Source organism: Priapulus caudatus, unplaced genomic scaffold (genome assembly GCF_000485595.1).
Source record: "Priapulus caudatus unplaced genomic scaffold, Priapulus_caudatus-5.0.1 Scaffold266, whole genome shotgun sequence".
NCBI lineage: Eukaryota > Metazoa > Priapulida > Priapulimorpha > Priapulimorphida > Priapulidae > Priapulus > Priapulus caudatus.
The window spans coordinates 20,704-32,774 of NW_014577327.1; the positions used below are offsets into that span (position 1 = coordinate 20,704).

The 12,071-nt window shown below is 44.8% G+C and overlaps 1 protein-coding gene across 1 annotated transcript in view; it reads left to right on the plus strand.

Moving 5' to 3' along the window:
- The window catches only part of LOC106808291 (retinitis pigmentosa 1-like 1 protein), a 66,785-nt gene that overhangs the window by 12,538 nt on the left and 42,176 nt on the right, over positions 1-12,071 (plus strand). The window contains exon 3 of the mRNA XM_014810945.1: positions 10,543-10,646. Within this exon, the coding sequence (XP_014666431.1) occupies positions 10,543-10,646 (104 nt within the window). The remainder of the gene's footprint in view (positions 1-10,542; positions 10,647-12,071) is intronic.

Consider the following 12,071-nt stretch of genomic DNA (forward strand, 5'->3'; position numbering starts at 1 on the left):
TTACCCCGCTATACCGCTACCGCAAATCCTACGCAATCGCGGATTTTTGGATAAATTATCACGTTATATAACATGGCACCGCTGTAAGTCATCTATATCACTGCTACGTCTTTACTACCACTAATTGGGACGCAGGTCTGACCCTATAGTATAAATATTCTCCGAACCGATACGAGTCTTCTGCTGCGGTTTGCGCCTTCGATCGCTTCTGTGCGTTCCATTAACTTCTGAATCGCCGACACACCCGGCCGAACGATGGCCGCTCGCGATGATATGTATTTCACACCTTGAAGTGCCGTTAGTTCGCAATCGCGGCGACAGGTGTGTGACAAACAGGACCGTGACAAACAGATACACCTGTCGAGGCGAGGTGCGCGCGAGACGACGTTAATTTACACTGACGTTTAGATGCGGTCGCTTGCGACAGGATGTGTTGACAAAACAGACGAGCGAGGAGAAAGAGAGAGGCGGTAGAAAGAGAGAGCGAGAGAGAGAGGCGACGAGCAGAGATGAGAGAGGGGGCGTGGGGCGAAATAGAGTTTGAGAGAGAATAGCAGACAGATACAGAACAGAACGACACCAGATATATATATATATATATAATATATATATATATAATATCGAGACAGGGAGCAGAAGGGGGGCGGAGAGCAGAAGAACCAGAGAGGGGAGAGCGGGAAAGAGAGGCGAAGTAGAAAGGTTTGAGAGAGAGAGCAGAAGAGAGGAAAGACGAGAGAAAGAGAGAGAGGGGAGAAAGAGAGGGGAAGAGAGAGAGGGGGTGAAAGACACGGTTTATTTCCTGCTTCGAGCGCGTGACGCCGTAAAGTCGACGTAAGTTTCCGTGGCTTGAAGCGTGTGGATAATAAATCTCGGCGCACGCTCCGTGTCAACGTTTACCAATTTACAGTCATACGTGTTTGCTTTCCTTATCGCCTTACATTTCCTTGGCGACGTCAGCTTGTCGTTATCGTAATGCTTCTGTTCTCGCCGAGAGAATGAGAGGAGAGAGTAGGATTTCGCGTTCCGATAATCCTCATTCTCCTTCGGAAAAGACGGTTGAAGATTCCCCGCCGTCTGCAATCTAAGTGCTATTTACGTGTTACCTGTTCAGACTCCTAGCTATTGATCCCCGCCCTAGAGTCTGGGCTTTTGGCGGATTTTTATACGGCATCCGAGTCTATATACGGCCCTCGGCTCGACCAACATGCTAGGGGAAGTGGGGCATAACGGCACCCTTACTTGGAGCTCCCCGCACATACACTAATGCCTTTTTACAATTTTAGAGTGTCCATATCCACTTGATTACCTCATGTTGGCATTAGCGTTACAACAATAGGAGTGGAGGTCCCTTATCTTTTCAAGATTTCCGTTAAAAATTAAATATAATATTGAGTCTGAAAGGGCCATTCTGCCACGTATGGGCCAGATGGCACACCCCCATGGGTAATGATGGACCCCGTTTGGTCCATTTTTGCCCCAACTCACATTTTTGATGTGAAAATTGCGATTTAACAAACAAACCAAGAGGGAAGTCTTTGCTGTAACGATGAATTTTCAACTAATTTAATAAAGATGAACTGCGAAATTAATGATTTACATGCAACTGCATGGGCAGGAAGCATTGTTCAGCATCAATTACAACAGATGCTATAAAACTTTGAACTAGAAAATGTTATGGATTTAGGCCTTACATCAAGGAGTAGATATAACAAGAGGTGCGGCACGAGGTTCGCATTTCTTAACCGATTTTTTCTCATCAAAAATTTTGCACAATAAAGAAGGAGTTGTATACGCTTCCTCAGCTTATTATGACCACTTAATCACTCACCTTCATGGCACTGATATTTGTTAAGCATATAATTTGCTAGCGTTTCTGTAAATCGTAATCTTGCACGACCTTTGGAATTCGATAAATTTTTACCGGAAAAAATGGCGACTTGTTGCGAGGTATTAGACAGAATTTAGAAGCTATTCGTCTGCCGCAAATATTTAGCAAGCGGACAGTTCAAATCATGCGTGACCCCTGATAGGGTTGCAGCAGACAATCTAATTTTCGAATTTGCATCTCTGTGAAGAACCTGCGAGACCGCGGCTCAGTTATTGTGATCGCCAAACACAAGTAAATTTGACATACGTATCTTACATGAAGTAATCAATACTAATAATAACAATATTTCTCTGTAGTAGTTTGCCAGTAAGTATCACATTACGCGCGCGCAGGTAAATCAAGTACGATTTAAACCCCTATCGACGGGCACGCATGCATTTGGGAAACTGTCCGTTGCTAATAATTGGCGGCAAGCGATAGCTTCTAATATTGTCTAAAACAAACTCATACAAGTCGCCATTTTTTCGCGTAAATTTATCGAGATTCAGCTCGTGCAAGATTACGATTTACAGCAATATACGCATAGCAAATATATGTTAACAATATCATGGCCATGAAGTCGTGAGTGATAGTGCGTCATGAATTAAGCTGAGAACGTTATTACACTTCCTTCTTTATTGTGGCAAATTCTTTGATGAGAAAAATCGGTTTACAAATGCGGGAGGAATCGACTCCGCTGGTGCCGCACTCTTGTTATTATCTACTCTTGGCCTACATGCAATCTGCATGGGCAGGAAGCTTGTTCAGCATCAATTACAACTAATTTATAAAGATTTAGACTAGAAAATTAATGATTTACATGCAATCTGCATGGGCAGGAAGATTGTTCAGCCCATCATTACAACAGATATAAATAATATGAACCCCTAGTAGGCCCTATTATCTGGCTTAACCGGCCTTAAGGTACGTGTTCATTAGAGCAGGTGGCTTTTCGAGTAGACAGTCACTGTCACACCTCACTCCCCAACTTCCAGTTATCAAGTGGCATTAGGCCTAATTGAATCAATACTTTGCTTTTGACGTGTGGGGGGGGGGGTTAAGCACAGAAATCACAAATAAAGTCATCAGTGTCTTCGTCCCGTCGCCAGCACAACTTTGGTTATGGCCATTGTAGGACATACCAGTACACTGAAATCATTTGGCGTCTTGTGTAGTTTGGCTTTAGATCGTTATAGCATCTATTACCCGATGACCGGGCATAATGGACTACCGCGTCCATTATGCCCCATACCAAACTGGTCAATTGCCCATCGACACTTTTCATTGACACCCCATGTACACAATCTATTGTTAGCGGCCGGTGACTTCAAACTCACTTGACATGAGCCTAGGCAATTCTATTTAAATACATGCATCAGATGTTTGGAAGTTATTTCATCACATGGAACACCTCGACTAGAACTATGCGGGCCTACCTTAGATCAGGAGGGTGGCAAAAAATGTTTCATGCGTCTCACGCTTGTGTGGTGCCGGCACCTACGTCTATGTAATTTCATGGAGTCATTCATGGCTGCTGCCAGACGTCTATAATTTAACAAAATCCCGATAGATGGGAGCACTTCCTTATGTGTTTTTTTAGCGCTGTCTTCCGTTATGCCTCTATGTGTGCCATTTATGCCCCACCTTCCCCTACAGGTAGCCCCGCACAACTTCACGTTGATGCGCTCTGTTACTTAAAAAAACTAGTATTTGACAAAACTGCCTTTCCTTCGTCTCCTATCCCCTCTCCCTCTCAGCAAGCCTATATTATGAAGTTTTTTCTCAGACGGCACTGCACGCCCTAACACGGTGAGCGCGCGCATGCGCAAATATCTCCCGACGCTTTTTTTTTTATTATTGGAATCGTTTGTTCAGCATCTCAATACTCGACGAAAACTCGACGAAAAGAAGCCACCGCGTGGTTATGGGGCTAGTTTGATTTAATTTATTATATAATTATATATTGATGTATATATATATATATCCATAATCTAATGATATATATCTGATTGTTGGCTGCTAAAATATAGTATTGTAAATTGGTAATGTGTATTTGAAAACAACAATGTTTCCTGCTGAGCGACGCTCGCACCTAAACTAAACTTGTTTATACTTTTTGTCCTATAATATATATATTGTTTCACACTGAAACAAAATAAATCGCGAGGACTTTCTTTAATCGAATTAATTGATGTTTTTAATTCCGGCGGACCTCCCTTGACAAATTTACACCGCCTGCAAGTCTGCTAATCCATTGCTGATGTCATTCACGCTGCCACTTTTTGCTACATCTATTGTCGCGCCCTCTCCGTTTCTACTTTTTCGCCCGAAGACGTACCTATTGCTCTAATTCTGCGCGGAGATTTTCTGTTTGACATAGAACGCTCGGTGCCCGATCGGTGGCGTTTTGCATATCTCCGCTGAACGAAACTTCGGTTCGCCCCAGCAATGTATGAATTTACACCGCCACACCGACGCAGCCACGCCATCCGGGGAAAACATCATTTGGTGTGGCCTTCACGATGTCTGATAATTATGCGCGGATAAGTAGCAATTAGCGGAGAGTGGGTTATACTATTGCTAAGGAATATCGGGTTTATGAGGCGAGACATTCGCTCGCGCGCTCGCTTAGCCTACAGGCAGGGCGTGCTATTACAATATTGAACAGGGATTTTTTTAATTTTAAAAAACTTTTTATACAAAAAATAATTTAATTTTACTAAATCTTTTCACAAAAAATTTAAAAATAAATACAAACTTAATTATTTTCTTACATTTTCAAAAAAAAAAACTCCCAAGAGATTTTTTTTTCTAAAAAGAACCAAAAATTATTCGCTTTCGTCGCAAGCCATAAAGCTTAGAGAAATCCAGCGCAAAGCAAACATAAGGGCTCAGAAGCGGTGATACCAATCTTGGAACATTGCACTCTGCACTACTCACGGCTGATTTGTTTCTACATACTACCTCGGCTGATTCCGTACCTCCATCTAACCTCGGCTGATTCGTGTCTTCAACTAATCCTCGGCTGTGATTCCGCTACCTTCATCTAACCTCGGCTGATGTCCGTACCTCCATTCTAACCTCGCGCTGATTCCGTACCTCATCTACCTCGGCTATTCTCGTGTCTTCAGTCTAACCTTGGCTGATTCCGTGTCTTCATCTAACCTCGGGCTGATTTCGTTTGTCTTTAATCTAACCTCGGCTGATTTCCGTGTTCTTCATCTAATCTCGGCTGCATTCCGACCTTCCATCTAACTTCGGCTGATTCCGTACTCTTTTATCTAACCTCGGCTGATTCCGCTACCTTCCATCTAACCTTCGGCCTGCATCCGCACCTTCATCTAACCTCGGCTGCATTCCGGTGTCTTTATCTACCTCGCGCTGATTTCGTGTCTTTTATCTACCTCAGGCTGATAATCCGTGTTCTTTCATCTAAAATCTCGAGCCTGATTCCCGATACCTCCATCTAACCTCGGCTTGATTCCTATTACCATTTATCTAAACTCGGCTGATTTTCCCGTAAACTCCATCTAACCTCCGGGCTGATCCGTACCTTCATCTAACCTTGGCCTTGAATTCCGATGTCTTCATCTCAACTCGGGCTGATTTTCGTGTCTTTCATCTAACACTTCGAGCTGATTTTCCGTGTCTATCATCTAATCTCAGGCTGATTCCCGTACCTCCATCTACCTCGCGCCTGATTCCGTACTCTTTATTTAACCTCGGCTGATATCCGTACCTCCATTCTAACTCGGTAGATTCCGGTACCTTTCATCTAACCTCGGCTGATTCCGTGTCTTTTATTCATAACCTCGGGCTTGATTTCGTGTCTTATATCTAACCTCAGCTGTTCGATGTCTTCATCTAATCTTCGGTGATTCCGTACCTCCATCTTAACCTCGGCTGATCTCCGTACCTTATCTAAACTCGGCTGATTCCGTACCTCCATCTTTAAACCTCGGACTGATTCCGTTACGCTTTATTAACCTCGGCTGAATTCCGTACCTCTAATCTAACCTCGGCTGATTCCCGTACCTCTAATCTAACCTCGGCTGATTCCGGTGTCTTTATTTAACCTCGGCTGATTCCGTTGTCTTCATCTAACAATCGGCTGATTTCCGTTATCTTCCATCTAACCTCGGCTGATTCCGTGTTCTTTCATCTAACCTCGGCTTGATTCCGTCTGTTTCTTTTATCTAAACCTCGGCTGATTCCGGTGTTCTTCATCTAAACCTCGGCCTTGGATTCCGTACCTTCGTCTAACCTCGGCTGATTCCGGCTGCCAAATCTAAACCTCGGCTGCTGATTCCGTGTCTTTATCTAAACCTCGGCGCTGATATCCGTAACCTTCCATCTAACCTCGGCTGATTCCGTGTTCTTCATCTAACTCTGCGCTGATTCCGTACCGTCATCTAACCTCGGCTGGCATTCCGTGTCTTCATCTAACCTTGGCTTGATTTCGGGTCGTTTATCTAACTCGGCTGATTTCGTGTCTTCATCTAATCTCGGCTGGATTCCGTACCTCCATCTAACCTCGGCTGATTCCGTACCTTTTATTACTAACCTCGGCTGGATTCCGTTACCTCCATCTAACCTCGGAATAGATGATATACCGTACCTTTTATCTAACCTCGGCTGATTCCGTACCTCTATATCTAACCTCGGCTATTCTTCCGTAACCTCTATCTAACTCGGACCTGATTTGTGTCTTTATTTTAAACCTCGGCTGATCCGTGGTTCTTCATCTACACGTGGCTTGATTCCGTGTTATTCAATCTAACCGTCGGGCTTGATTCCGTGTCTTTATTCTAAAACCTCGGCTTGATTCCGTGTTACTTTATCTAACCTCGCCTGATTCCGTGTCTTCGTCTTAACCTCGGCTGATTTCCGGTGTCTTCGTCTAACCTCGGCGCTCATTTCCGTGTCTTCATCTAACTCGGCTGATTCCGTGTCTTTATCAACCCTCGGCTTGATTCCGTGTCTTCGTCTTAACCTCGGCCTCATTCCGTATACGGAATCAGCCGAGGTTAGATAGAGGTACGGAATCAGCCGAGGTTAGATAGAGGTACGGAATCAGCCGAGGTTAGATAAAGGTACGGAATCAGCCGAGGTTAGATGGAGGTACGGAATCAGCCGAGGTTAGATAAAGGTACGGAATCAGCCGAGGTTAGATGGAGGTACGGAATCAGCCGAGGTTAGATGAAGGTACGGAATCAGCCGAGGTTAGATGAAGACACGGAATCAGCCGAGGTTAGATGGAGGTACGGAATCAGCCGAGGTTAGATGTAGACACGAAATCAGCCGTGTAGTGCAGAGTGCAATGTTCCAAGATGGTATCACCGCTTCCTGAGCCCTTATGTTTCTTTGCGCTGATTTCTCTACTTATGGCTTCGACGAACGATATCCTGTCAATATTGTAATGAGCACGCCTGCTTGTTAGGCTAGCGCAGCGCGCGAGCGAATCTCTTGCCTCTACACGCGATATTCATTAGCAATGAGTATACCCACTCTCGCTAATTGCTATTATCCGCGCATAATTATCAGACATCGTGAAGCCACACCACATGATGTTTCCCGCCGGATGGCGTGGCTGCGTCGGTGTGGCGGGGTTAATTCATACATGCTGGGGCGCGAGTTTCGGTTCACGGAGATATGCAAAACGCCCCCATCGGGCACCGAGCGTTCTATTGTCAACATGAATCTCGCGAGAATTAGAGCAATAGGTACGTCTTCGCGGAAAAAGTAGAAACGAGGCGCGACAATGGATGTAGCTAAAAAGTGCACGTGAATGACATCAGCATGGATTACAGACTTGGACGTGTAAATTGTCAGGGAGGTCCCCGAATTAAGAAACATCATTAATTCGATTAAAGAAGTCTCGCGATTTATTTTAGTTTCAGTGTGAAAATGATATATATTATAGGACAAAAGTATTAACAAGTTTATGTTAGGTGGCAGCGTCGCTCAGCAGGAAACATTGTTGTTTCAAAATACAACATTACCAATTACAATACTATATTTTACAGCCACATCAGATATATAAGATTAACACTATATAAATAAATATAAAAACATCCCCCTAACATACATATTATCCCCATTATTACTCAAATAATAAACAACTCCAACTAGCACAAAAACCCAACCCAACGCCCGCTGCTTACCTTTTCTCGAAGTCTTTCTCGAGTTTCTGAGATCCTGAACAAAACGATCCAATATAACCTCAAAAAAAGTTACGCTGCGAGAGTAATTGCGCTATGCCCGCGCGCACCTTGTTTAGGCATGCTTGCAGTCTCGCCGCTGAGAAAAACTATACATATATAGCTATAGCCTGAGAGACCGAGCGGGTAAGCATGGGAGACTGAGCCAAAGGCAAGCTAATTTCATACTAGTTTTTATTAATAACCCCAGCGCTCATCCGATTGACTTGTGCGGCTACCGCACAATGCTTACCAAATGTTGCAGTCGACGACGGGCCCGCTATATTATGACTCGGATGCCGTCTATAACCGGCCAGCCAGACTCTAGGCGATCCAATAGTAGGAGTCTTGTAACAGGCTAACACACGTAAATAGCACTTTAGGATTGCAAGACGCGGGGACATCTTCAACCGGTCTTCTCGAATACAGCCAGAGGATGAGAGACTCAATATCGCGAGAAATCTCTCTCTCCCATCCTACTACTCCCCGCAGATGACCAACAGTCATAGGATATGCACATTACGACCCTAAGCCCGAACCCGGCGTCGGCAGGAAATGTAAGCGATAGGAAAAGCCAAACCACATCGCCGAGCGTGGCCGGCCTTAGATTTATTATCACACGCCTTTCAAGCCACGGAAATTTTACGTCGACTTTACGGGGCGTTCACGCGCTTCGAAGCAGAGGAAATAAACGCTGTCTTTCATCTCCCCTCTCCTCTCCCCTCTCTCTCTCCCACTCTCTCTCTCTTTCTCTCTTCTCTCTCTCACTCCTCTCTCTCTCCTCTCTTTCTCTCCTCTCCCCCTCTCTTCTTCTCTCTCCCTCCCTTCTCGCCCTGTCTCGTATATATATATATATATATATATATATATATATATCTTGTGTCTCTTCTTCGTATCTCTCTCTACCTCTTCTCTCACTCTACTTCTTCCCTACCCCTACCTCCTCTCTCTCTCTCCCTCTCTCTCTCGCTCTCTCTTTCTCCGCCTCTCTCTTTCTCTCGCTCGTCTGTTTGTCACACACCTGTCGCAGCGACGCATCTAACGTCAGGTGTAAATACGTCGTCTCGCGCGCCCTCGCTCGGACAGGTGTATCTGTTTGTCTCGTCTGTTTGTCACACACCTGTCGCCGCGATGCGACTAACGGCACTTCAGGTGTGAATACGTCATCGCGAGCGCCCTCGCTCGGCCGGTGTGTCGGCGATTCAGAGTTAATGGAACGCACAGAACCGATCGAAGGCGAAACCGCAGCAGAAGACTCGTATCGGTTCGGAGAATATTTATACTATAGGGTCAGACACGCGTCCATTAGCGGTAGTAAAGACGTAGCAGTGATATAGATGGACTTACAGTGGTGCCTGTTATATAACGTGATAATTGCCTCCAAAAATCCGATTGCGTAGGATTTGGCGGGTAGCGGTATAGCGGGGTAATTAAATGTTTAAAAGAGTAATTAAAGAGAGAAAAGTGGAGAGCCGAGTGATGCCGCGTTATATCTGAGCTTTCGTGATATTGCGGGATCTGCTGTAGAGCCGCCAGTAGCGTTACCGATACCATATCCTCGTTGTATGTGTAGCTTACTCCTGGGTACATGTCATCCTGGTTGTATGTGTAGCTTATATTGTTTGTAACCACTGCGGGCCTTCCTTTGTTCCATCGCAAGTCGTGATATATGACGATAGCAAGCAGTGAGATCAACGTTAGCGTTACGTCACCGCCACATCATTTACACGATAATCGTCATCGTCATCATCGTCATCATCATCATCATCGTCATCATCGTCATTATCATCATCATCGTCATAATCATTATCATCATCATCATCATCATCATCATCGTCATCATCGTCATCATCATCATCATCATCATCATCATCATCGTCATCATCGTCATCATCATCATCATCATCATCATCATCATCATCATCATCATTAATGCCACGACCGCTACCACCATGGCCATCATCACCAACGTCACATCATTAAATCCATGACCAGTGCCGTTATCATCGTGTCGACATCGACATCATCATCGTCATCATCATCATCATCATCATAATCATCATCATCAACGTCCTCATCAACGTCGCTGCTGCTGCGCACCTCGCAAAAGATTAAATGATGAAAACGTACGATTCGCGTCGTCGCTTCGCTAAAAAAATAAAAAAAATAAAAATAAGCGGGGATGAAGCAAGATGACCGTCAGAGGGAATTCATGAGCAGTGAGCATCTATCGGTTCGTCGGTCCGTGTTTGTAGACGTCATCTCGCTCGTGCTGCCTGGCGCGTTTGCTCGCTTCAACACAGCCTGACGTCTTGCGCAACAAACGAGGCGTATGCAACCTAGTCGATTAAACAAACAAAAATCCTTGTTTGAATTATACTTATAATACTTATATGCTTATAATATTACTGAAAAATACCGGCTTGTTATTCATCACTGTGTGTTGTTTATTTTCGGTTTTGCTTTGCCGTACAGCGCGACGATCGTGCGCTACTATCGACAGATCTGGGTGAAGCTAATGTCTGAAGACGTGATAGAGGGCGCCCCGGTGGAACCGACGACGGAACCAGAGCCGACAAGTAAGCAAGCGAGCGAGTATCGCGTCGATCGATTCTTTTTGCTAAATAAGCCAATTGTTAATCAATAATGGTTGTAATAATTGCGTCATTGCTGTTGTTGTTGTTACAACGAGATCCTAATGCGCGGCCGAATGTCTTTTCGATTTATTAGCCAGTTTTACAATAGTCAATTAGTATTTTCTGCTCGTCTGCGTTGTTAGTAGTCGCGCGCGAGTACGTGTGCGTGCGAATGCACATCCATAGCCTGTTTAATGTTGTTTGCACCGTGCGTGTTGCTGTGTTTGCACGGTAACTGTATGTCTGAATGCTAACAATGTAACATATATTACACGCGTGATTATAAACGCTAACCACCTGCCTAATTATAATTAATCATTTGCTTTCGATATAAATCTTCCGTAATGTTAACCCCCCTGCTTACCCTACTAATTAGTGTTAGATATACACCGGTTTTAACTGTTTTTGATCGCTATAATGACAGTAGCACTTGGAATAAAAAAAAGGTGAGAAACCCGAATGTAGTCGTTAGTATAGACTTCTAAACAGCGAAGTTAACAAACTGGTCGCCATCTTGTAAAGCAGCGTAAGAACATCGCGCATGCGCGTGAGAGGAATAACCCGAGTTAGTCCCCCAAGATATTATCGAAACTCTACAACATGAGATATCGGAAGGGGTGGTTAATTTGTGAAAATCTCACATGCAGTGTATGTTAGAATTCCGACATAGACATCACCGGGGATATGTATATAATGTATATTTATATATGTAAATAGTGTGCCTATATTACCCAACCTGGCCGTCAGTAGCAGCAACCTGCACATGTATGATCAGACTATACTAGCGAAAAACTTTCTCGCTCATGACGCGTTCAGCCGAGACGCCTCTCTCGCCTCGCCGAGTTTTTGATATTGACGTTGATTACAGTCGACATATTGCGTATACGTGACGCAGGTATATAATTACGCTGCTCCTTTCTCCGCCGTAATACCCGCGCCGAGCAAATGTAATACACGGCAGCTCTGCCTGATCAAACTCGCCCGCTAAAAAAAACCTCACAGCTCGACTGATGTGTTTTTACGACTATGCCGTAAAAGCGCGTAGAATTATATATGCGCCGCAATAATTATAGATAGGCCCTAGTCGTCTAATTTCATGCAACAAACACAACAATTATCTCATAGAAACGTTTATCAAATTATCTCTCTCGCGCGCGTGCGTGCATGCGTGCGTGTGTGTGTGTGTGCGTGCGCGTATGTGTGCGTGCGTGCGTGTGTGTGTGTGTGTGTGCGTGCGTGCGTGCGTGCGTGTGTGCGTGCGTGCGTATCTGTGTGTGCGTGCTTGCGTGTGTGTGTGTGTGTGCGTGCGTGCGTGCGTACGTGCGTGCGTGTGTGCGTGCGTGCGTGTGTGCGTGTGTGTGCGTGCGT